This window comes from Mesoplodon densirostris, chromosome 13 (genome assembly GCF_025265405.1).
Source record: "Mesoplodon densirostris isolate mMesDen1 chromosome 13, mMesDen1 primary haplotype, whole genome shotgun sequence".
Classification (NCBI taxonomy): domain Eukaryota; kingdom Metazoa; phylum Chordata; class Mammalia; order Artiodactyla; family Ziphiidae; genus Mesoplodon; species Mesoplodon densirostris.
Window position 1 is genome coordinate 48494250 of NC_082673.1, and position 27199 is coordinate 48521448.

Sequence of the window (27199 nt, forward strand, 5' to 3'; positions counted from 1 at the left end):
ATGACTAACACTCAAATAAAAGGGTTAATTTCAAATTTGTATCCCCTTCAGTTCTTTGTCACCTTCTACTCTTTCTTTTATCCCCTGTGGTAGAATCAATCACCTAGTCCCAATGATTTAATCTTCTTAATATTGTTCACATCCTCCTCTTTCAACCCACTGTCTGGACCATGGTCGGCAGAGTTGCAATGATTCTAACTGGAATTATTTGCCACAGACACCAAATTCATTATTCTGCTCCCAATGTTGTCTTTAGGTCATGATCCATCCTGCAGGATGAGAAATCTCTCTAAATAATAAGACTTTCCTCATCTGCCTAAAACCTTGCAATGGATCTCCACTGCTCTCAGGAAAAAGTCCAGACTCTTTGCCCAGGGCACACAAGACTTGGCCCTCTTGTCCATCTGGCAATGCTGGTCATCTTTCCAGTCCCACCTTTAGCCAGTCCTATGTGATTTCTGTCCCAACCATACTCAGCCATTTACTATCTTGAAGTATCCTATAGTGTTAGGGCTAGTTGAGCCATTCAGTAACATTTTTTGAAATATATTATATCACAGGAAAGGCTGTGCTGCAGGTCACTGCTGATCTTGTATCAGGTGGAAGGGAAGAGGGGATCAGTGACTGCAATACAGTTCTTGTCAAGCTGTAGAGGCAAAGTGACTGTTCATTCCAAGGAACTAGGGAAAACGTGAGGAGGGAGCAGATTCACAAAATTTCCACCAAAAACTGTTTCTAAAATTTGGAGTGTTTAGCTGCCCAGGGCAGCAACATACTGTTTCTGAATTTACCAAAATGTGAAGTGAGAACTGCATATCTCTAGGCTGCCTGGGTTCCATTGGTGCCAGAGACATTCAGGGTTCCCTGGCAAGGGGCCAGAGGCATTTTGTAGCCAGCTGGAGAGGACTGAAAAAAGAAAAGGATTAGCACTTTTAATTTTAGTGCTCATACAGTTTGTATTTTATAAAGGATGCCTTTTTTTAAAATTAATTCAACATCAAGTTTTCTCATGGTTGGATTTTTTTCCTTAGTCCATTATACTGAACTTGCCTTTAAAACAGTTTTGCCTGTGACACATCTCCAGTTCATGATCTTCTGTTTTGACAGTTGAGAGCTATAACCAAGGTTATAATATGGCAGAACAGGGTAGGTGCAGGTGAGTAATATTTTTAGAGTTTCTTAGAAACAGAAGCCCATTTTCATGCTGATAAAGAGCAAGGAGGAAAAAGAGACATACAGCATACATTGATAACATATTTAGTTATATGTTTCTTAACAGTTCTAAACACTTTTTTCCCACATAAATATTTTTAATAATGATGAAGCAAAATGAGCTTGTTTCTGGAGAACTTCAGTCTGGTGAATGCCTAGAAGTGCATGTATATCCCTGAGTGACAGGCCAAACTGCTACTTATGGGTAGAGACACACATGAGTATGTGCAGGTACAAATATCTGTCAATAACAGAATTATCAAAATCCAACAGAAATTAATTCATAACAATATAGGAGAATAACTGAAAAGGAAGCACAACTCTTAGTCAGCCATCTCTTCATTTATGTGATCAAAACAGATCATCTGCAGTGATAGATTATATACTCCTACAACCCCCTTGGAAGTACAAATGATATAAATAGCTTCAGGAGCAGAATCCAATGCCTCTGAATCCTAGAGAGAAAACAGGAAAAGTAGCTTCAACAATAGGAAACACAGACTTCTTTTGAAAAGCAATAAGCAAACAAACAAACAAACAAAAAGGGTGTGGTGTGAGGGACAAAATGATGCTTTCTCAATCCAATTTAATAAGCACACTAGGAGCACCTACTACATTCAAGGTGTTACCAGGTCTTAAGCACCAAGAAGATTGTAATAGGAAACAAAAGTTACCCAAGAGTGATGGTAACAAGAATACTTTCATTAATAACTATTCTACTATCTTGATCATTGTGTTACCAGATTTTTTCGGCTGCTAGAAAAAGTGATTGTTGATCTAATAAAGAGAAACAGTAGGAAATGTTTTAATCCCCCTTTCCTGCACCACAAAGTATTAATGCAAAATAGTCAACTCTTAAGCCTCTTTGCAAAGATGAGACTACTGTGAGGATGGACCTGTGGCCATAGGAAAAGGGCAGTAACTGGAAGGAGCTGTTTTCTTCCTTTAATTCTTACTCTCACTCCCTTTTATATTTTCTCATGCATATCAGAGGCACAAGTAAAGCTCAATGAGCTGATTATTGGTAAAATAATAATTCATCCAAGTTACTCATTTTAGACAAAGCATTATGTAGAGAGTCCAGATTTTATGTAGCCTAAGATAAATTTTGAAAATGAGTCTTATAGAATTAACAGGTAGAAAGCAGCAATAAATGTCCCCTACTTCAATTTCAAGCTAAATTCTTAGCAACTCTTTCTCTTCTGTTCCCACTATCTTCATGGAGATTATTTGAGGAGGAGTTAGGATGCAAATTCACTACCACTCCTATTTGCATTCCAAAATCCATAAAGTTCTGAAAATTGAATGCTTTGGCTTTCTTTTTATTGTTGTTTGTTGTTGATGTTGTTTGATAAGCTTAGCACCTAAATTCACTTGGTAGCAAAGCCTAATTTAATATTCAGTATTGTGCTGCAAAAATATCAATAAAATATCAATATAGTCATTGGGTGCTGGGTGCTGCCTCAGACCCTGATACCATATGATACATGGTATATACTATTACCTTTCTAGATTCTGAAAATTTCCAAATTTTGAAACACATTTGGCCCTGATAGTTTCAATAAAAGATCGAGTTGAGATGGCTATATCATTGTATATGGTATGGTAATAGATGACCTAATTAGTCTTTCAGACCACCAGATAGTATATTTCAGCAATGCTGAAATGCAATACTATCTTACATTAAAAACAAACTACCAATTCTTTGAGAAATTCATTGCATTTCAAGAGCAGCAGAACACATCATGAATAGGCAAATTGAAAACTGACCCCTGGGGTGATGGGGTAAGTATGGATGGATTTATTAACCTTTCAAAAATGACACCCTTATGAGACTGGACCAATTATGTTTGTGGCAGGTGTACTGGCATGTAATGAATTAAGAATGCTTTCACTTGTAGGCTTAATTTACTAAAAGGAATCAGGAGCTACCTTCTGAAAGTCACTGATGACAGATCACTTAGATGGCTTTGAGCATAACCAATTGGTCTAAAGAATAATTCCTTTTATATTGCTGCAAGATGAGATTAATTATTGCTTCTTTACAAGCTTTTTATCCTCTGTAGTATTCTGGAGGAACTTTTCTACTTATAACCTGTATCTTCTTAGGAGGTAAAAAATGTGACCTCAAAATTGTGTCTTACATCTGGAAAGTCTCTTTAATCAAACTACAATTAAGAAAAGCCCATAATCACACACCTAACTATGGAGTTGCATTTTAAGCAGATGAAAAAGCTAACTGCTAAGCCTTGGAGTTCTCAATGAGAATAATTTCAGATAGAAAGGAAGTCAAGGTCTCACACCAAGGCCCTGTATGCTCTCTCTTCCCCTCTTCCACCCACCACCACTCAGGGCCCCAAATCCGTAATTAAAAATATAGCCTTGTAGCACCACTTATAAATTGATACCAATAGTTCCTCATTCACTGAAATCAGACACTATATTAACCATTAGGGACCTGCAAAACCACAGAATCCTGAAAAATGAAAAAAAAAATATTTGGGTCCACCAAGGGTGAATATCCCCAGAAGGCCTAAAACGTCATTAGTAACTGCAGCTCCTAAGGAGTTCTTCTCAGCCATGCCAAGATGACTGAACCCAGATTACTGCTTGGACTGTGCTCCCTTCAGATCCCTGACTTCTTTTCTTGCCTGATTCTTTGCCTCTTTCATGACTCTTTTTTTTTTTTTTTTATCTTTGAGATTTTATCCTTTATTTAAAACATTTCACACATAGCTGATTCGTGTTCTGTGTCTGGCATTCTTTTTTTTTTTTTTTTTTTTTTACAAATTTAATCAGTTATACATATACATATGTTCCCATATCCCCTCCCTTTTGCGTCTCCCTCCCACCCTCCCTATCCCACCCCTCCAGGCGGTCACAAAGAACCGAGCTGATCTCCCTGTGCTATGCGGCTGCTTCCCACTAGCTATCTACCTTACGTTTGGTAGTGTATATATGTCCATGCCGCTCTTTCATGACTCTTGATATCTCATACCCACTTGACCTTTTCATACAGAATCTAATGCAATTCTTTATAATAAGGATATCTGCTATTTATTGAGCATTTAATACATATCAGCTACTGAGCACACATTATTTCAACTAATCTTTTAGTTCAACTGCATGAGATTCTCTTACAGCTAAGCACCTGGCAAATGGTAGGTACTCAATCTTGTTTCCTCACCGCTCTCTTCACCTCTTCTAATATTTCATGTATTTCATCCTGAGATTCCTTTATCTGACCCAACCAATATTTATGGAGTTCTGTGTCTGCTCAAATCCTCTGGCAAGCAGATGCCAAGATGGATCTAGGAGTGCAAGAAATTTGTTGGGATAAATGTCTCTGAGGGGTAAAGGGGAGAGGAAGCAGGAATAGTGGGAAGAACCTTTGCACTGTGATGCTTATCTGACATCTGGAGAAAGACATGAAAGTTGAGCATGAAATGCCTCTAAGTCTAGTGGGGAGGACTGGACTAAGGCCAGTGGGGAGCCTCAGAGCAAAGCCTGCCCAAAAAGGAGTTTCACATCAGGCAGAAATGGCCCAGCTCTTGAACCTTCACTATGTTCAATCATTAGTTAGGAATAGCCTGGAGAGAATGTGGCTTCAGCATTAACATTTCAGAGGATCCCTAAGGTATAGTAGCTGGAGGCTGTCAAATAAGTATGTTCTTTTGACAGGTTTTCTCTGGTAGCACCTCCATGGCTGCCATAGTACCTACTATATACCAGAATATGATTTCAGGATCATGGGCAAAAATTCACAAATCCTTTAAAATTCACCTTTAACCATCCATTTCTCTTAAGTCTCAAAAGCAAATGTCCATGGGAAGGGAAAGACCTAATGTCTTTGTTATCTAATAACTTAGCAAAGGATAGTGGGAAGCTTGCTAAGAGTGAAAGAATGGGATCCAAAGCTTCTGAGCTGGAGAAAGGTGAGAAACTCTGAGACAGAGAGAGATGTGCAGGAAGAGATAGTGACTGCATCAAAAACAAAATGCCTAGGTCTATATATACTGATGCTCATATATCATCCTTGGTGTATATAATACTAAATAGTACATTTGAGTTTTGTGTATATTTATTATACCCTGGTTTGATCCAGAAAGGTTTACAATGCTTTTTTTCTTTGCCATAGGAAATATGTAACTCAGGTAGGTCTTTATTTTCGATACAGTTTTATAATGAGGATGAACATTATAATTCGTAGAATGTTCTGGAAATATTCTGAGACCCAGGGTTGACAGTATGGGAGAAGGAAACCTAACATTCCTCCCTAGAGTCAGATACACTAGTAAGAATAATCAGTGTTGCTACACAAACACTGACTACCTGATGTGAAGCTTTAAAGACCACATTAGTATTTAACTGGGTACTGTAAAGGTATCCTCTCTAATTAAAAGGAATAAAACATTCCCTGTGCATTTCTCTGTGATTCTACTGTTTCCACATTTTCATTATTAGAATTATTTTCTTCATTTCATTAAGAAAATAAAAAGTTGTTCATCAGGAAAGCAGCTGACTTTAGTTCTTATTTACTGAAGTAGTAAGATTCAAGGATCATGTGAAATATCAAGATGCACACAGCAGAATGATTATAATTCTGTAAGCTCTGTATCTCCCTGCATTGACCTTTTTTGAGACCATAGAGCAAGAAGAGAAGGGTAGAGTGGGTACAAGATAATTGCTTCAGCTATGCAAAAAAGAGGAAAAATAGGTTCTTTTCTTTCCAACCAGCATTTGACGAACCAGTGAACACAGACTTAGCCTGTTCTGGGGTGGAAGCTGAGCCCAGTGCTCCCATTTCATAGATTTGAGGAACTAAACACATGAGAGTTAATGGACTTACCCAAAGTCACACTAAGTTCATGGCCAAGCCTGTCAACATGAAATCACATCCTCCATGAGGATCAAAAAATATTATTCAGAATTGGGTAGAAATACTCAAATCAGTTCCTTGCAGTCCAATCACTAAACTGTTAACATGGGACCACTTCTGAGCATAATGAAGATTATTAACCTTCCAACTACAGGACTCTACATTGATTGTCATGGCAAAGGAGCAAACTCTAAGCTTCCATTTAAAATGTATCTTTTTGTAGGAAACCATCAAGATTCTTATGAGTTTCATCTCTGTCTTATAGTCTTTTCATTTTCCATAGTACCCCAAGTCTGGAGTTCAAAATGCCTAATCGAAATCTGCTTTTTGTTGTTTACATAAAAAATAAATTAATTTTGCTCTATCAGTTTCTTGGTTTTTTTCAGCAACATAAACATACTTTAATCATTCTAAGTATGTAAATGTTTTGATTTCAGTGATGAAAAATAGATTGATGGATAGTAAGGTTATAACTTTTTCATTTCTTCTAAAATCTAAATTTTACCTTCTAATATTAAGGTTTTTGGGTGTTTGATTCAATACAGAACACAGAAAATCTATCTCAAATATGAAAGAAGAAAATAAAATTATAATTGAAATAACTGGCAGCCTGGAGATACTCAGTTCAGAATGGACTTTAATGAATTTTTACATGAAGGCCTTAAATATTTCTGAGAAAAACCTTCTGAAGATGACATGATTTGTGTCTGTGATCAAGAAAAACTGATTTTCAGAAATTTATGCTGCCTTTTTGCTACTATCAGCTTAAATAGAAGTTCAGCTGCAATTTAGATGACATTTCCCCTCCATTTTAATTGCTCATTCTTCACTCTGAAAAGCTTTCCTCCCAGAAGTGCCCTTAAGGGCAGTTTTAGAGTCAAGAGGCTCTGCCCTTCACAGCCTCAAGAGGCTGGAAATTGCTGTTTCTCTCCACAGACCCAGAAAAGATCAAGAGGATTTTTGTGTTTTAAACACTTTTTGATGTGAAGCAGCAGGAAAAAGACAACTGTATTCTAGTCTACTCTAGGAGGGCTGTGTGAGCTTGAACAAGTATCCTTAATTTATACCTCATTTTGGAAGTGAGGAATTTGTATTCAGTGCTCCCTTCTAGCTCTATAATATGTTGTCTTTGATTAGCTGCTTGCCTATGAAATTCAGTGACTTTCTGATACTGAAGTTTGTTTCTCAGATCAACAGACTATAGATACCATGTTCTTGTTAATAATTAAGTATCTCTCTCTCATGCCAAGTGAGACTTTTAGTAGTTATATTCATTTTGTAGGTGAATGGAAATGTGTCCTAATTAGTAAACCCTATGCATATTTAGTGTTTGGCTAAAACCTTATTTGTACTTTATCCGTGTTTTCTGTGTGTTAATGTAAGATAAGTGATCATGAAATGAAAGCATTTTAATCTATAACAACTGCAAAATCAGGCTGTTTTGTTTTATTTCCTTTTTAAATGCACCTTACACAGTTGTATTTACAAAGGGATATTCAGTAAATAATAGAGTTACTAATCTACAAATTTTATTATTTTTCTCCCAAAGTAAAGATTAATCAAGGAGCTTGAAAGTAAAGCTTTACTTTTTTTAAAAAAAAGATGTTCTGTGTGTGATAAAAATCAATTTGAAAATAGAGGTTTGGAAATGTTTCTTCTTTTTAGTGTTTCTCAGACTTTTAAAAAAATGTACCCACTTATTTATCTATTTATTTATTTTATTATGTTAGTAACATGGGATCTATCTTCTTAAATGTTTAAGTGTACAGTACATTACCATTGACTATAGGTACAATGTTGTACAGCAGATCTCTAGAATTTAATCATCTTGCTTAACTGAAACTTAGGCCTGTTGACTAGTAACTCCCCATTTTCATCTACCCCCCTCCAGCTCCTGACCACCACCATTCCACTCTTTCGTTATTTTAATTTGCATATTTTAGATACCTCATACACATGGTGTTTAGGAAGAGAAAAATTACAAGTGAGTGTTACCCTTGAGGTATTTCATGTGCTTAAAAATGACATTCAAAGGAAAGTGTGTGAGCAGTAATGTGGTAAGCACCCTATTTTGGGAGAAGAAATTTTGGTTATATTTTATTATCAATATCAACAAACATATTAAGCTGAATTTATGCAGAAATATAGCTCTGGGCTCTTTATACTGAAAAAAAATTGACATTTGTTTCTGTGTTACACTCCAGAAAAATGCAGACCAGCAGTTAAGAAGACAGTATATGAGAAGTGATAAAAATTACTAATTTGTATGTATTTCTACTGCTTGCCAAACAGTCCTGTATTTTACAGCCCTTATCTGTCTATTCCCACAACCTCTCAAACATGAGAATAGTGTACCTCAACCAGGCTGGTTCGTACACATATCTTAACACTTTTGTTGTAAAATAAAATGAGAAAGAGAAAAGCCACAGAAATCAAATGTGGAACTTAATAATTATACCCAAACACTCTTAACTACCACTCAGATCAAAAATACCAACTTACCAACCACCCTAGACCTTCCATGTGCCTTGTCCCAATTATAATCTCCTCCCTCCCCTGTAAGTAATGACCAAACTGATCTCTAGTAATCATTTCCTTGCATTTTATTATGGTTTCATCATACAAATGTTCATCCCTAAAAGCTATAGTTTATTTGTGCCCATTTTTATGTCTGTTACATCTCTTTTAATTTGCAGGTTACCTTGAAATCCTTTAGAAAGATGCTCACCATCTAGACTGCTATTTCCTTCTCCTGGTACAATTCATCATGTTCTTCTGAACTCTGTTTTTACTTCAAATTGTCAGCTGAATCCAAAGTCTCATTTGACAAGACTATACCTGATACTGTGTTATCTCATCAGGAAGCACATACTATCTGATTGTCTCTTTTGATGTTGGCAGCTTTTTTTTTTTAAAGTTTTCTACATACAACAGCTTTCTTTTTTTAATTAATTAATTTATTTATTTTTGCTGTGTTGGGTCTTCGTTTCTGTGTGAGTGCTATCTCTAGTTGTGGCAAGTGGGGGTCACTCTTCATCACGGTGCGTGGGCCTCTCACTGTCGCGGCCTCTCTTGTTGTGGAGCACAAGCTCCAGACATGCAGGCTCAGTAGTTGTGGCTCATGGGCCTAGTTGCTCCGCAGCATGTGGGATCCTCCCAGACCAGGGCACGAACCCATGTCCCCTCCATTGGCAGGCAGATTCTCAACCACTGCGCCACCAGGGAAGCCCCTGTTGGCAGCTTTTGATGTTCAGTGCCCAAATTAGGGGTCAGAAAACTTCAGCCATCTGCCAAAATCTGCCAAGCACATGTTTAATATGGTCTACAAACACAGCCAGACTCATTCATTTAATAATTATCTATGGCTGGTTTCATGCTATATTGGCAGGATTTGTGGCCTCTTGGTTCATAAAGTCTAAAATATTTACTGTGTAGCTCTCTCCAAAATAGTTTGCCAGTACCTGGCCTACATCGTTGGTCTCTATGTTGAACACTCTAGCAATTTTGGCTGTATGAAGCTCATTCTCTAGTTGATTCCTCAGGAAGAGCTCATGGGAACAATTTAATCTAAGTTTTTACATATTGACAATTTTTCTGTGCCCCTTACACTTAGAAGTCAATTTTTCCTGATGTAAAATCCTTGGCTTCATTTTCTTATTTTGTATACCTGAAATATGTTTCTGTACTTTCTTCTGGTAAAAAAAGCATTGCTTTTGTAAAGTCTCAACATAATCTAGTTTTTTTTTTTTTTTTTTTTACTCTGGGACTCATTTGCTCTTTATGTGTAAATGCACAAAGACTTTTTGCTTTGCCTTTAAAGTCCAGTAATTTTACTAAAATATGTCTTGAAGTGTTTGTTCTGAGTTGATATTCTTACACATGTAGTATGGCTTTATACCTAATTTCAAATCTTTTTATTTCAGAAAAACATTCTTGAATGTTAGATTCTAGTATTTGTTCTGTTTCTTTGTTGATTCCTACACTTATTCTTTAGGAACTCTAAGTATTTTGGATCTTCTTTGCATATCTACAATATTTGTTACTTCATCTCAAATTCTTTTTGTTTCTTTTCCTTATTTTCTTTTTTCTTCAATTTTTCATTAATGTCTTTTGTCTCATTTTAAAATACTCGGTTATACTTTTGATCTGTTTGGTGGGCTTGTCTTTCTGGTGTGCACTCACTCTTCAGGAATGTTATTTTGCTTATATCCCCTTTTTATAATAAAATTATATAGAATTTGACCTTAATAATTTTCTATTGCCTACTTTAAAAAAATACTAATTTTCCTGGATTTTTCAAAGAAGGTTGTATTCAGAATAGTTTTTTCTGAATTCACAGAACTCCCTCTTGGTTATCTTGTAGTATTGAAAACTATAGTGTCTTTCCTTCTGAGATTTCTGGCTCTGTACCTCTTCCTGACTTTTATTTGAATCTTCTCTTCTTGATCTCTGTGAACCTGTCCTGCTCAGTTTTGATTTGACTCCCTGCGGTTTATTTCAGTGTGGGACCCTCCTAGCATACCATCTTAGCTAATTAGTTTCAAGAGTTCACAGGGGCTTATGGTTCCAAACTCTTTAGACTTTACTAAGATTTTTATGCTCACCTACTTTGGGATAAAAGTCCTCCCAGGTTTAGCTGTTCTCAAGCTAGCCAATTATGCTTTCTTGTGAATATTTGTTGGCTATTTTGGAGTTCTCTTGTCTTCATGTCTGTCACATATCCCATTGCTTCCCTTTGTTTCTTCCTATACATCCAGCCAGTGATACCATGCAATGCAAACCTTCTGGCTATCAGCGATTTTGTCCTTAACCACTTGTAACTTGTGGTTCATGATGATACCTTAAACTCTAGTTTTGTTGTTATTTGTTGCCTATGGAGTTTTGTTGTTGTTGTTATCTATTTGCAGTATTGGTTTTCATGTGAGAATTCCTGGAGTTTATAAAACAATGCCACCAACATGGACATCTTCCTCAAATCCTCCTTCTATTAGTTTTCTGGTTTCTATGTTCCTATGAAGCAGAATAAAGAAATGGGACCAGATGAATAGAACCACACTCATAATGACTTGAGGAGAAGTGAAGAAATCTTAGCCAATATACATAAAAAGATCTGGGAGAGGGCTTCCCTCGTGGCTCAGTGGTTGAGAGTCTGCTTGCCGATGCAGGGGACACAGGTTCACGCCCCGGTCTGGGAAGATCCCACATGCCATGGAGCGGCTAGGCCCATGAGCCATGGTCGCTGAGCCTGTGCGTCCGGAGCCTGTGCTCTGCAATGGGAGAGGCCACAACAGTGAAAGGCCCACGTACCACAAAAACAAAACAAAACAAAAAGATCTGGGAGAGAAAAGAAAAAGAGGGAGTAAAATCACATTAGAGACTGAGAAAGACTTTTGAACAGATTCTGGGAAATGAAATGGTCTGGAAGAGGATATGGTTGACAGAATTCAGAGTAGATAAAAGAGATAATGCAAGAAGTGTTGTTTAGATTTATAAATTGGATCTCATATACTATCCTTGATGAGAAACAAGTCAAGGACAAAAACACTTTTAAATTAATTTTGCAGTTGAACTATACATTTGTAACTCTACATTGTAACTCCTCAAAGACCACATTTCATGGGCCACAGCTTCAATGTGGTAACAAATATGCATGTAAAAATTATACATTTCTGAACAATCAAGGTGACAGATGTGCAGTACTAACTATATGTAGAAAAAACTCAGAAAAATTAATATTTGTAGAAAGCCTGTTACATACCAAATGAACCATATATTTATCCTAGCAATAATTGTGAACTGAACTATTATCTCACCACTTAAACCCAGGTCTTGTGAATTTTAGGCCAATGATCTGTTCATTACACTTTGTAATATCCTTCCACCAATGGATTTATAACAATAGTGAACATTCATTTATCAAAAACTACAAGCTAGACATCATACAGTGCACTTTACATGCCATGTATTTTTCATTTACTCCTCACAACAAGCTATGAGATTGATACTGTTCTTATCTTACACTTAGGAAAATAGGAACTTAGAAGTTTATAATTTTAATTTTTTTAATTTTAATTTTTCCCAAATTCACAGTGCTATTAAGTGGTACAAGTACATATTAGAACTTCAGTGTAAATACCTTCAGACCCAGTTTCTTTTTATTATTATTTATTTAATTAATTTATTTTTGGCTGCATCAGGTCTTAGTTGTGACACATGGGCTCTTCATTGTGGCTCATGGGTTTCTTTCTAGTTACACTGTGAGGATTTTCTCTTCTTTAGTTGTGTCACACAGGCTCCAGGATGCATGCGTTCTGTAGTTTGCAGCATGCAACCTCACTAGTTGAGGTGCACAAGCTCAGTAGTTGTGGCATGCGAGCTTAGTTGCCCCGCGGCATGTGGGTGTTGAGTTCCCCAACCAGGGATTGAACCTGCATCCCCTGCATTGTAAGGTGGATTCTTTACCACTGGGCCACCAGGGAAGTCCCCAGACCCAGTTTCTTAACTACCACACTATGTTGTTAGATGCACATGAATGTGATCTGTGTCTTCATCTGTTATTAATCTCCAAGTTTAGGTTAACTCTATATATGTTCCCATCTTCATATCCATGCATATTTTCCTGAAATTCTACTTGTTTGAAGAGGGTTACTTTGAGGTTACTTTGGCATTTTTCTCTGAGCAAAGACATTCAAAGGGCCATATGTTCTTGTTAGGGGCTGCTGGTGTGAGACAGAGCAATAGAAGGAGCCAGAGGAAAGAAACCTACATGAAAAAAATCCTTGACAACTCCAGAATGAGCTCTTTATAATGGAGTTTGTCAATTTAAAAGTCTTAAATAATATAACATCTCTACAGTATTTTCTGATTTCAAACTAGAAAATATCTAGTTATGATAGGATTTAGTTTTTTAAAAAATTTCTTGGTTATTTAATAACATTTTATTACAAAATTAGAGCCTTGTTTCATCTTTCACTAAACTGCAAAACTATAATTCTCTTAATACATGGGGATCTGCAGTTTGAAAATATTTTAATATCTTGCTCTGTCTTCTAAGCTTTCCAAAGACCTATCTGGAATTAACCTCAGTTCATTTTTAAGACACTTAATTAAGGACCAGTTTTTTTTTTCCTTAATTTTATAAGGATTAAACTTGATATGGTGTTCTCCTAGTTTAAAAAGTGTATCATTTAAAATGAAAGACTACTGCGATTTATGTCTAAGGGTGTTCTGCCCATATTTTCCTCTAAGAGTTTTATAGTGTCCAATCTTACATTTAGGTCTTTAATCCATTTCGAGTTTATTTTTGTTTATGGAGTTAGGGAATGTTCTAATTTCATTCTTTTACATGTAGCTGTCCAGTTTTCCCAGCACCATTTCTTGAAGAGGCTATCTTTTCTCCATTGTAGAGTCTTGCCTATTTTGTCACAGATTAGGTGACCATAGGTGTGTGGGTTTATTTCTGGACTTTCTATCCTGTTCCATTGATCTATATTTCTTTTTTTGTGTGTCAGTACCATAATGTTTTGATGACTGTAGGTTTGTAGAACAGTATGAAATCAGGGAGCCTGATTCCTCCAGCTCCATTTTTCTTTCTCAAGATTGCTTTGACTATTCATCGTCTTTTGTGCTTCCATACAAATTGTAAAATGTTTTATTCTAATTCTGAGAAAAATGCCATTGGTAATTTGATAGGGATTGCATTGAATCTGTAGATTGCTTTGGGTAGTATAGTCATTTTCACAATATTGATTCTTCTAATCCAAGAACATGGTATATCTCTCCATCTGTTTGTGTCATCTTTGATATCTTTCATCAGTGTTTTATAGTTTTCTGAGTACCGGTCTTTTGCCTCCTTAGGTAGGCTTATTCCTAGGTATTTTATTCTTTTTGATGGGATGTTAAATGGGATTACTCCTCCTGATCTTTTGTTGTTAATGTATAGGAATGCAAGAGATTTCTGTCTATTAATTTTGTATCCTGCAACTTTACTGAATTCATTTATGAGCTCTAGTAGTTTTCTGATAATATCTTTAAGATTTTCTATGTATAGTATCATGTTATTGCAAACAGTGACAGTTTTACTTCTTTTTCAATTTGGATTCCTTCTATTTCTTTTTCTTCTCTGACTGCCGTGGCTAAGACTTACAAAACTATGTTGAATAATAGTGGTGAGAGTGGATATACTTGTCTTGTTCCTGATCTTAGAGGAAATGCTTTCAGTTTTTCAACATTGAGAATGATGTTTGCTGTGGATTTGTCAGATATGACTTTTATTATGTTGAGGTAGGTCCTACCTCCTAGAGTAATGAATATAAAAACAAAAATAAACAAATGGGACCTAATTAAACTTAAAAGATTTGCACAGTAAAGGATACCATAAACAAAACAAAAAGACAACTCTCAGAATGGGAGAAAATATTTGCAAGTGAAGCAACCAACAAGTGATTAATCTGCAAAATATACAAACAGCTCATGCAGCTCAACATCAAAAAAACAAATAACCCAATCAAAAAATGGGTGGAAGATCTAAACAGATATTTCTCCAAAGAAGACATACAGATGGCTTAAAAGCACATGAAAAATTGTCAACACACTAATTATTAGAGAAATGCAAATCAAAACTACAATGAGGTATCACCTCCCGCCAGTCAATGGCCATCATCAAAAGATCTACATACAATAAATGCTGGAGAGGGTGTGGAGAAAGGGGAACCTTCTTGTGCTGTTGGTGGGAATGTAAATTGATAAAACCACTATGGAAAATAGTATGGAAGTTCATTAAACAACTAAACATAAAACTACCATGTGATCCAGCAATCCCACTCCTGGGTGTATACCCAGAGAAAACCGTAATTCAAAAAGATACATGAACCCCTATGTTCATTGCAGTTATTGACAATAACTAGGACATGGAAGCAACCTAAATGTCCATTAACAGAGGAATGGATAAAGAAGATGTGGTACATATATACAATGGAATATTATTCAGCCAGAAAGAAGGAGGAAATAATGCCATTTGCAGCAACATGGATGGACCTAGACATTGTCATACTGAGTGAAGTAAGTCAGACAGAGAAAGATAAATATCATATAATATCACTTATATGTGGGATCTAAAAAAAAAGGTACAAATGAACTTAACTACAAAACAGAAATAGAGTTACATATGTAGAAAACAAACTTATGGTTACAAGGGGGCAAGGCAGGGAGGGATAAATTGGAAGATGGGAGATGACATATACACACTACTATAAAATAGATAACAAATATAGCACAGGGAACTCTACTCAGTACTCTGTAATGGCTTATATGGGAAAAGAATCTAAAAGAAAGGGGAGATTATATATATATATATATATATATATATATATGTGTGTGTATAACTGATTCACTTTGCTGCACACCTGAAACTAATACATTTTAAATCAACTATACCCCAATAAAATTTTTTAATAAAAATAATAAAATGAAAGCCTAAGAATATTTAAAGAAATAGGACATAGATAATAATGTAAGCCAGTTAGTATTTTAAAAGTAACAGTTTGGGGAAAAGTAGGAAAAGAGAAAAAAAAATATTATTTTTGTAAAAGTAAAATTTTTCCTGTTATAGAAGCTGGCACAGATGTCTCACACAACAGGTAGAGCAACAGGAGCTTAGATTAAAAGGCAGTCAGAAGCAGTACCCCCTGCTAAGTGTGATTGTGTCTGATTTCATAAACAAGAAGACACTGAGACAGGTTGTCATTGACTTGATTCTTTTTCAAGTAGGGCAAATACAAACAGGGAAGACTATGCTCTCATTTTCATAATTAACTGAGATGATTCATACTGGGTTAATAGCTAAGATTTCCACTCTTCCACCACGCAGATGGGAAAGAGCTTGCTTTCTGATGATGACCTGACAGTAAAAATGCACAGGCAGTTCTCTAAGAAGCCTGATTTTCAAAGTATCATGTTTCTAATGCTAAGGATTTTACATGAATGCCCCCTAGCTTTGTTCCAGCTCCACACAAAGTAAATATGTGGATTGAAATATTTACATTCTGACTTTCCAAAGGCACAAATGGAAATATTAATGCTACTTTTTTTTAACAATTTCCACTTGATTATCACTTGAACAATTACCAGTGAATTCAATGAACATTATTGGAATCTAAGAAACATACTCTAAACCTTCATTTGCCCATATCCTTTTTAATAGACATGAAAGAATAACCTGTGTTTGGAAAAAGAGGCAGAATTTGGATATCAGGTACCATCTGTATATTTTTTTTTTGCTGCTTTATTAGTTCTTTCTACCAATCTCTCAGATTCCAGGTTTTGCCCAAAGGAATATGTGCCTTAAGCCAATATATCAGTCTTCTGGGAGTTCAGTATGCAAAGATCCCTTTCTGTACCTTCTCAGCCAACACATTTGTTGAGAATAAAAAGGGCAAAGCTTTGACATTTTCCAGCTTGTTATCTATTTAATTTTCCATCTGCTTCTTTTGCCACTGCCTTCCAAAGGAACATCTGATGCATATCTGAGGGAAGGAAAGGAAGATTGGATCTAAGCCACCTGGGTCTACAGTCCTAAACCTTGGAATTCAGATTAAGGGAAGGGAAGAAGATGAACAAATGGTCTAGAAAATGAAATGAGGACAATCTGTTAAAAATAAAGCTGTATTTCTCTTTATTCTAGAGCCCACATGACTGGACAAGCTGAACAGCAGATCTACCACCAGCAAGGGCTAGATACAGGAGAAGGCATCTGGTAATTGGGGAGAGGCAAGAGGAGTTTCCAGAGTCCAGACACTCCCTCTGGTGCCTGAATCTCCATGTGATTCCCTGTACCTCACGTAGTCTTTAAGCATTTAAGGATCAGCTGCTGTGAGCCAGGCTTTGTTCTGGGTATTCTGGAGACAGAGATGATCAAGACATGTTAGTAAATAACATATTACAATATAAAATGATAAAATTATACCCTAGGTAAGGAAACGTTGTTAGAAGAGCACACAGAGTGAAAGGATGTGTGCCTAATCCTGTGAAAAGAAATAGTCGTTCAAGGGGATGAAAGGCAATACACAGATGATACCATCAGCTGAGTTTGGAATGATAAATATTAACAAACAAGCTCTTTTTTCTCCTTATCATCAAGGGCAGCATATAACAGCAAATCTTCATAATTGACTCAAAAACCTAATCCCCCAAAGCCTTAAAGCCACCCACCACTCCTCTCAATGTCGAGGCATCAACATTTCTGTCAAATGTACAGTTTGGGTTGTGCCAGCTCTTAATGTTATCTGGAGAGTTACTAATAAGGATAACAAATTCTCAAGGTAAGATGCAAGTCTCAGCATAACAATTTCTTAATTTGCTATGATAGAAAATGACAGAGTAGCCAGTTGAGTGATTTTAACTGTCCTCAAAACTCTGACATCACCACAGTCTTTATATGTAAGACCAAAATAGCAAACACAATCAATTCTCAGTTAACTTATCTTCAAACATTCAAGTGTTGGATGAGTATTTGCTCTGGGCATCGTGGCGCATACAGAAGTGTAGACCTTTGTGTCTCCAAAGCTAAAATCTAATCTCAGTGACCAGAGTGTTTAAATTGGATAACCCAAGAAACAAAATCTCTTTTCTATAGATAGTTCTGACCTGACAAATATTTAACATTTAAATGAGAAAAGAATAAGGCCAATGTAGTGCTGCATAGCTCAATAAATGCATAATTCCTTCACTTTTACCTGCTGTCCTCAAATAAGTACAATATCATTTGCTTTAGATTAGTGCAGTGTATACTGAGGTGCAAATACAATTGGCATGATCTCTGACTACACAATTACATCTTCTCATCGTCTTAATACATTTTATTTTAAAAATATGCTTTAGCAAAATGGAATTACTGTGGGGAATGGATCAAACACAATTTTTTTTCTGTCATCATGTTTCCTTTTCATCTCAAAGGAAAGCTTTATTCAATTTTAAAAAACACATTGATAAATAATTTTTGAAACTTTTATTGCTGCTGAGTGGCAAGCTATTTGATCAAATTAAATATTTGGTATATTTTTCATCTTGAATTAACTCACCAAAAATCCTAATGGCTATTATAGCATGTAATGTTTCATTTTATGGTTAGTTTGTTAGGTGGAGTTTAAAGACATTAAAGTTTTAATTTTTAAATAAGATATGGTGATAAGAAAATCTCCTGTGCTGTTCAGCTGCAAAAAAAAAAAAAAAAAAAAATGAACTTAGAAAAGAGACTGATGATCAAAACCTTTTATGATTTCAAATTAGGAAAGAAATGAAGTTTTCTACAACATTAGGTTGTTCCGTTAACAGAAGAGAAATAACAAATTAACTTGTATCAGGAGTCCAGAAGCTCAATATTTCCTAATTTAGAATTGATAGAAGTACCGAATATTTTTGAGTTGGAATGTATGCCAGAGTGTTTAGTCTGATTTGTGAGTGAGAAAGCTGAGACCCAGAGAGATTAATTAAATCTTGTTTGCTTAGGTTTGCAAATATGCCCCAAGATTCCCCAGCAGGCTGTATTTCCTAGCATTATCTTGTCACCATCATTCCTTTCAGTTTTGTATGTTCAATCATGAAATAATCATTTTGTTTAGGAATGGAGCCAAATAAATCCTTTCCTTGGCTGAACTTTTGTCTATTGTTCCCACCTGAGACTCTAGGAAATCAGGTTTAGCTGGCTGGTCCCATGACCTGAAAAAGTGGTTCTGTCACCGTTTCATTCCATGACAACCTGATTTTATTTTCTGCCTTCGTTCTCTCTGAGACTTTAGAAGACAAGAGTGGGCTTCCCTGGTGGCTCAGTGGTTAAGAATCCACCTGCCAATGCAGGGGACATGGGTTTGAGCCCTAGTCTGGGAAGATCCCACATGCCACGGAGCAATTAAGCCCATGCACCACAACTACTGATCCTGTGCTCTAGAGCCTGCAAGCCACAACTAATGAGCCCATGTACCACAACTACTGAAGCCCACGTGCCTAGAACCCATGCTCCACAACAAGAGAAGCCACTGCAATGAGAAGTCCATGCACCACAACGAAGAGTAACCCTCACTCGCTACAACTAGAGAAGGCCCGTGTGCAGCAAAAAAGACCCAACGCGGCCAAAAATAAATAAATAAAATAAATAAATTTATAAAATAAAAAAGAAGAAGACAATAGCAACAAGTAGCACCATCCACAATCCACCTGTATACCTAGACTAAGTTTGGCAGGTATAGTGATTATGTTTCTGATGATCTCTGTGTAGACTTGGGGTTGTTTGAGTGAAGGTAATTTTGTGGCTGAGGTGTTGTACTAGAAGTTAGATGCAGCTGAGCTTCGGGTAAGTTTCCTGATGGAGGGATGTAAGCAGATTCAGTAAAGTGTTTAAATATTCCAAGCCTAACATTTTCTGAATTTTGAAATAACAACACATAAGTTCCTTTGGCTTCAGTGTAATACAGATCAAGCATAATAAATACATCAAGAGGGAATTAAGCCAATTGTCAACATGTGAGTACAGTTAGCTGGTAAAAGAAAAAAAAAAAAAAAACACCCAGAATTAGTCACGATCCAAACTTGTCTCCAGGTAATTTTCTTCCTTTTCTACAGATGTCTATTCCACAATTTGACTGGGTTTTGTCCTTTTTTATAATCTTGAAGCAGGTGCAATGGGAGATGACATATTCAAGTCATTTCTGCAGCTCTTTTATTCAACTTCTGGCGGGTAGATAGAATTCTGCCCCAACCTCCAGGACCCAACATGTTTTTTCTCCTCTTTGTCTATTTTTCTCAAGGATTAATCTGAGATTGATGGGTACATGGGGAAAAAAACACTCCTGGTTATTTTTTCCTACCATATTTCTTATGGCATTTGTTTTGTCATCCTTAGGACTACCAAGAGGCCTCCAATTTGGAACAATTTGTAACTCGATTTTTATTGAAAGAGACCTTGAATCAACTGCAGTCTCTCCAGAACTCTCTGGAATGTGCCATGGAAATTACTGAGGAGCAAACTCGTCAAGAAAGGCAAGTTAAATGCTTTCATATGATGTCTCTTTAGTGACTCCATGTTTATGAAAGACCAGTTGAAGGGCATCATACTTAAACTAGTAAAAACTAAAAATGAGAATGAATAGATTTAAATGGAATGGCAGGGACCTCCAATGGATACTAGCCTTATATTTGCTTCTAGAAAAGACCATTCTCCTTTTTCTTTTACTATCCATCATTTATTCAACAAACTTTAATTGAGAATTTAATAGATGGAGAAGACTTTACAATCCACTGTGATAATGTAAAGATACATTTTACAAAGTCTCAATTCTTAAGGAGGCTAAAGTCTATTACATAAATAAAATATGAACACTAAAACTATAATGCAAGGTACAAGTGATAAATACCACAGAGAAGGGGAAATATATTGCTAAGAGATTTCAGAAGAGTAAAAGATTTAATATAGATAGACATGAAAAACAGTTTCATGGAATTTCCTGATGACATTTGAGCTAATCTTCTTAATGAGTATACTTGAAAATACGGAAATGATGGGGGAAAATCTTACAGGCTCAGTGAATCTAGATATAGCAGGAGACTTGAGAATTCAATAAGCCTAATTATTTAAGGAAATAGAGAGAAGTGAATGATGGGAAAAACTTTCAAAATTCAATGCCACCAATTGAGAAGATAAGTAGTGGTAATATAGTAGTTATATAAATAATGGCACTAAAGCTAAATATAAATTTGAATTAGAAATGTGTAAAGCAGACATCAGAATAATTCCAACCAACAGTTGGTAATTTCTTGAGTTATAATTTTTACCTTGCAAGCCAGAGAAGAGCTTGGCAAAACTCTTGCTTATGCAACAAATTTTTGCATGTGCACTGGCTTATCTAACTTCTGCATTTTAAGTTATGGAGAACCACACAGTAAGTTTTTTTGAACAGGCTGATAAGGGACTGCTCAGTAGGCCAATTTTTTAAGACAAATTAATGGGTACATAATTATTAGGACATCTCATAAAAACAGTGGAATTTTTAATTTTATGTTTATAATGTCAAAATGAGTGAGCACCACCAAATTCTAACAAAAAAGCCTGTAATCTCAGATCTAATGAGCTTGTGCAGCTGATGAACATTGATATGCACTCTCCAATGGATCTGCGTGGCATTTCACTAAGTTTATAAAACTTAGTGTTTTCTTCACTGTATTGGGTGATTCCATATCAAATGGCAAAGTGTAACGATTAGCTTTAGAGAAGCAACAACCCATCTCCTCAGGTTTGAACAGAGGATAATTGAATATCTTGAAGCACAGTGAAATTGATTTCATGTTCCTGCTGAGAAAATGAGGCCTGATTTGTTGTCTTTTGTTCAGGTTTTCTTGACATAAAATGGATTGTCCATTTTTAGACTCAATCATTTGCCACCTGAGAAGAGGCTTGAAAAAGGATTCTGTTCTCTTTCTTCACCTGCACTTTGGTTTTTATTTTCTATAGTCACCTTGTACAAACTTGCATTCTACATTCACCACGATAGAGTGAATGAATAATGAAAAACTATTCCTTGTGTTAGGTCACAGGCTAGCCTTGAATACCTGCGACTGCTGCCAACAGCTGCACTGCAGCTGTGTTTAATGAGAAGGAACATAAGATTTTAAGGAAATTAGAAGACACTAGAGAATTTTTATTTCTAGGTTTCTATCTCAAAAACAGCTTAGAAGAATGGGAAATAATACAGGTCTAATATCAGTTTGGGAGAATGCTATTGAATAGAATTTGGCTAAGGCACCCAGAGATGCCCAAATCTCACCACAAATCCACGATACTCTTCCCAGGGAGGTTTCCAGAAAAAAATACACAAACAAGCAAATAGAAAACAAAGTTCCACTATGGGTTTGTGTCCATAATATCCAATGTGAAGTCTCTGATTACTCTGACTGAAACATGCGAATTAGGCCCAAGCATACAGGGACTACATCTCTGTTCCCAAGGCTCCATCTTCCTATCAGCTAGCCACCAGAAACCAAAGTGAAGAGAGCCCCAGGGGTCTCATTATTGGAAAAAAGACAGAGAGAAGAAAGATGGCTGTCCTTTTTCTTATGACATCAAATAAGAAACCAGTGAAGAAGCCTCATAGGGAGATAAGACTTGAATTGGATCTTTTGGGTAGATTTAATGGCAGAATGATATCTCCCTGAAGGGAAGGGAGTCCTCATCTACCCTATATTACCCATCTTCTTTCATCTGGCTAACTCATCCTCCTAGTTTGTTTGGTCTCTGTTTGGACAGAACTTTCTCTAGGAAGCTTTCACTGCTCTCAAAACAGAATTTTATACCTACCTCCCACTCTACTACTCCCTTTAGTACCCTCTACTTATATCTACTTACAATCTCAGTTTCTTACTATCTCCCCCATTAGACTTTGAGTTTCTAGATGGTAGGGGCTTTTCCTTGTTTCCCTATACCTGGCACAGCTACATGTTAAATATATAAAACTGAATACATCAAAGGGGATTCCAGGTAAAGGGATCCATATAGAAGAGAAGTGGATATGGACCTGGGACAGTGGAAAGACCAACTTACCCAGGATCTAGGGTCAGGATAGGTCTTCAAAGCTAGACAGATGCACTTAGACTTCATGTGATCAGAGATTATCACTGGTGGTTGTAAATAAAGGAGAAATATAATAAAAAATGAAGTTTAAGGGAAATAGTCTTACAGTAGTATGTAGTAAAGATTTGGGGGAGAGGAGAAGAAACTCAGAGAGGAGAGGTCAAATAAGTATATCCAAAAATTCGTTAGTTTTTTATACCATAAAGGAAGATTCCATGATGCTCTGTGCAGTCAAAAGTTGCAACCCACAGATATCTTTAAAAATTCCACTTTTGTAATAATTTGCTTCCTCTCAGCATCAATATTACTTTGGGGCTTAATATTTGTGAAACCTAAGGATACTATGACTTGCTGAAATATAGAAAAAATTGAGAAATCATCTACTTTAGCTATCAACCCCAAGGAGGAATCACACAGCATCATTCAAACTGCAGTAATGAGTTAGACATGGTGTGTTGAGCAAAATGTCTGTGTGTATTCATGTGAAAATGGCAATTCAGAAAGAAGAGATGCATACAGCTGGAATGTCACAGAGGCGAGATTTTTCAGATGGCGTTCTACAACACTCTTTATATCTGCCCTGGCAAGCTGGCTAAATGGAAGCCACTTTAATCCCATGTCTTTTGAAAGTACCTAATAGATGACAAGAATTATCATTACTTTATACTAAAGTTTTCCTCTAGAGGAGACTTGTCTTCTTATATAAACCTTTCTTCCTCAAACAAACTAGGTTTCTAGGAACACAGTTTAATTATATGTGAATTTCTTTTTTATAATGAAATCTGCAAGTTTGTTCTATTTTCCAAAGTTCTTCTTTATTCAGAAAGACAACTAATTCCTTCTGGCTTGGAAGTTATTTTTCTCCTTTTCATGGCTGTTTATAACAGAAGTAAGGGAAGGATTTAATTTCACATATAGGTGATTATAAAGTTCAGATAACTTAAATTCCCTTAGCTTGAACATAAAGAAGGAATTCTCTAAATCACTTCCTCCTATGTAGTAAAGATTTGGGAGAGAGGAGAAGTTACTAGAAAGTCGATTTTTTTTTAATATACCATAGGAAAATCTAGAGGGAAGTACAGTTAGATTGGAGAGTAAACATAGAATATTAGTTTTGCTCCCTATCTAAACCCTTCAAAAATGGCATTAAGAGAGTTTGAATAAAAAGGAGTCATAAACACACAAAGATAAGAAGGATAGAAGAAAAATGATATAAAAGCTTGGAACATGAAAAGAAGGTGAGTCTAGCGGTAACTGACTTAGAAGATCTGAGAAAGCTGAAACATAAGCAGGTAGTGTAAAAAGCCAAGATGCAATCCAACTGGTATCACAAAACCTCAGAAAGCCTCAAGAATTAGCTCCACCATGTTCAACTGATAGTGGGGATGAAAGAGAGGTTGACATATTGTTGAAAGCTCCACCCAATGCTTTATATTGACTGCCTCTCCCCAACCCTTGAGGAAGCCTAGAGGTATACTCTCTGGAGTAGGTGAACAGATTTACACTGGCACAACTGGGTGTCAGAGCACAATACTAAAAAATGAGGCATTAAGCAAAAGTCTCCATACTGAACAATGAGATTTGAAAGCCCCTCAGAATCCTATGTTCCCAGAGGACTGCCAGTTGGGCTTACTCCCTCCAGTTGGGACCTCCTTCTTTTAGCGATCTCACCAGTCTTAGAGAAAAGACTTAAAAGTACTGAGAGTCAGTGTCCTCCAAAGAACAGGCCAAGCCAGGCTACCCTACAATGGAGGCTGCAAGTTGGCAGTCCCTGACATACACATACAGATTCCAATCATTCCTGTGGTTCCTTCCTCTTAGATAGGCAGGGATAACCAGGAGAACAAGTCAAACACAAGAAACAAAACTTGAAACAGAAATATCCAGGGAGCAGAAAACTTCAAAAAGTAAATCATCAATACCCTCAAAAATCTAAGAGAAGATATTGCATTTATGAAAAGAATATTGAAAGTACAGAAAACATTTCTTGGAAATTCTGATTGTAGAAATGAAAACCTATGAGGAAGGTTTGGAGATAAAAGTGTGATGACATTTTCTAGAAATAGAACACAGGAGAGACATTATCAAAGAAATAATTTTCAGAACAAGGACATGAGTTTCCAGGTTGATAGAACAGACTAAGAGCCATTATAATGAATAATAAAAGTCACACGCCAAGGCATGCCATTATGAAATTTCAGAATACTGGAGATGAAGAGAAGTGTCTAAAAACTCCCAGAGAGAAAAACCCAAATGATAAAGAAAACACTGTATTTTTCAATAATGAGACTAGAAGCTAAATTTCAATCAAGCAACTTCTTCAAAATTTGAACGGAAAAGATTTGCAACCTAAAATTCTTTATTCCATAAAACCACTAATAATGCTGGAGGAAAAATTAAAGTATTTTTATACATGCAGTGTCTCAAGAATTTTGCCTCTCATGGTATTCCATTTCTTATGAAGCAATTAGAGGCATTTTCTCTCAAAAACAAAGGAATAAACTAAGAGAAAAATGAAACCCAGTTTAAAAAAAAAAAAAGAAAGATAAAGGTCAGAGGTGGGGTGGGGAGGGAGAATCCAAAATAGGAGAGAGGCTAAAGGAGTCTTCCGCAGCTGATTATAAATTAGCATTAAATTTTGGGTGGGGGGATTGCATATAACAGAGGGGGAAAAGTTGCTTAATCACATAAGAGATTATTATTTCCTGCTAAAGAGCCTGGTGGTGGGCAGTCTAAGGCAAGTATGGCAGCTCTACAGATTTATCATAGATTTCCTGTCTTTTTCACATCTTCATACATGACTTTCATTTGCAAGTTTGCCTCATGCCAAAGCTGGTTGTTGGAATTCCAGATACCATGTTCACATTCCAACCAGGAAAGAAGTATAAGGAAAGAATAGGCAGCCTCTCAGCTCAATTCTTCCTTTTAAACAGCCTTCCTGGAAGTTCCTTACATTTCCATGTATATATCTTTGGCCTGAGCTTTTCATATAGGGAATTCGATAGCTAAAGCCTAGAACTGAAAAAGAAAGACATAGCAAAAATATCACCACAATAAGTCTAGTTACCATTTGTCACCATATTAAGTTATTACAATATTATTGACTATATTCCCCATGCTGTTCATTTCATCCCTGTGACTCATTTATTTTGTAACTGGAAATTAGTAATTCTTAATCTCCCTCACCTATTTCACTCTTCCCATCTCCCCTCCCCTCTGGCAATCAATCACCAGTTTGTTCTCAGTAACTACGACTCTGATTCTGTTTTTGTTATGATTGTTCATTTTGTTTTTGAGATTGCATATATAAGTGAAATCATATGGTCTATCTTTCTCTGACATACTTCACTTAGCATAATTATTTTTTGATGACTGAGGAATAGTCCATTGTGTGTGTGTGCGTGAATATATATATATAAACACACAAATATATATACATATGTATGTATATATATACACGTATATCATATATGTAAATAAACACACACAGACACAGACACACACATACACACACATATCCATTCATCTACTGGTGGACACTTGGGTTGCTTCCATATCATGGCTATTGTAAAAAAAATATTGCAGTGGACACAGGGGTGCGTATATCTTGTCAACATTTTTTAAAAATTAATTAATTTATTTATATTTTATTTTTGGCTGTGTCGCGTCTTCGTTGAGGTGAGCAGGGGCTACTCTTTATTGTGGTGCACGAGCTTCTCATTGTAGTGGCTTCTCTTGTTGTGGAGCATGGGATCCAGGTATGCAGGCTTCAGTAGCTGTGGCTCACGGGCTCAGTAGTTGTGGCTCACAGGCTCTGGAGAGCAGGTTCAGTAGTTGTGGTGCATGGGCTTAGTTGCTCCATGGCTTGTGGGATCTTCCCGGACCAGGGCTTGAACCCACGTCCCCTGCATTGGCAGGCAGATCCTTAACCATTGTGCCACCAGGGAAGTCCCTTTTTTCAACTTTTCAAATTATAGGGGTTTTTTTCCTTTGGAAAAATATTCAGATGTGGAATTGATAGATCATATGTAGTTCTATTTTTAATTTTTTGAGGAGCATCTATAATGTGTTCCATAGTGTCTGTACCAATTTGCATTCCCACCAGTACTGCACGAGGACCCCCTTTTCTCCACAACATTACTAACAATTGTTTCTGTTGCCCTTTTGATAACAGTCATTCTGAAGGGTGGGAGGTGATATCTCATTGTGATTTTGATTTTCATTCCCCTGATGATTAGTGATGTTGAGCATCTTTTCATATGTCTGCTGGCCATTGCTATGTCTTCTTTAAAAAAATGTCTGTTCAGGTCCTCCACGCATTTTTATTGACTTGTTTGTTTTTCTGATGTTGAGGAGTTGTACGAGTTCTTTGTGTATGTTGGATATTAACCCCTTATTAGTTATATCATTTTCAAATATCTTCTCCCATTCACTAGGCTGCATTTTCATTTTGTTGATAGTTTCCTTCACTGCAAAAGTTATTTAGTTTGATG

General features: G+C 36.3%; 1 protein-coding gene across 1 annotated transcript in view; it reads left to right on the forward strand.

Annotated features, from left to right (window-relative positions):
* The window catches only part of NECAB1 (N-terminal EF-hand calcium binding protein 1), a 232355-nt gene that overhangs the window by 135283 nt on the left and 69873 nt on the right, over nucleotides 1–27199 (forward strand). Inside the window, exon 6 of the mRNA XM_060116144.1 lies at nucleotides 19986–20122. Coding sequence (XP_059972127.1) covers nucleotides 19986–20122 — 137 coding nt within the window. The remainder of the gene's footprint in view (nucleotides 1–19985; nucleotides 20123–27199) is intronic.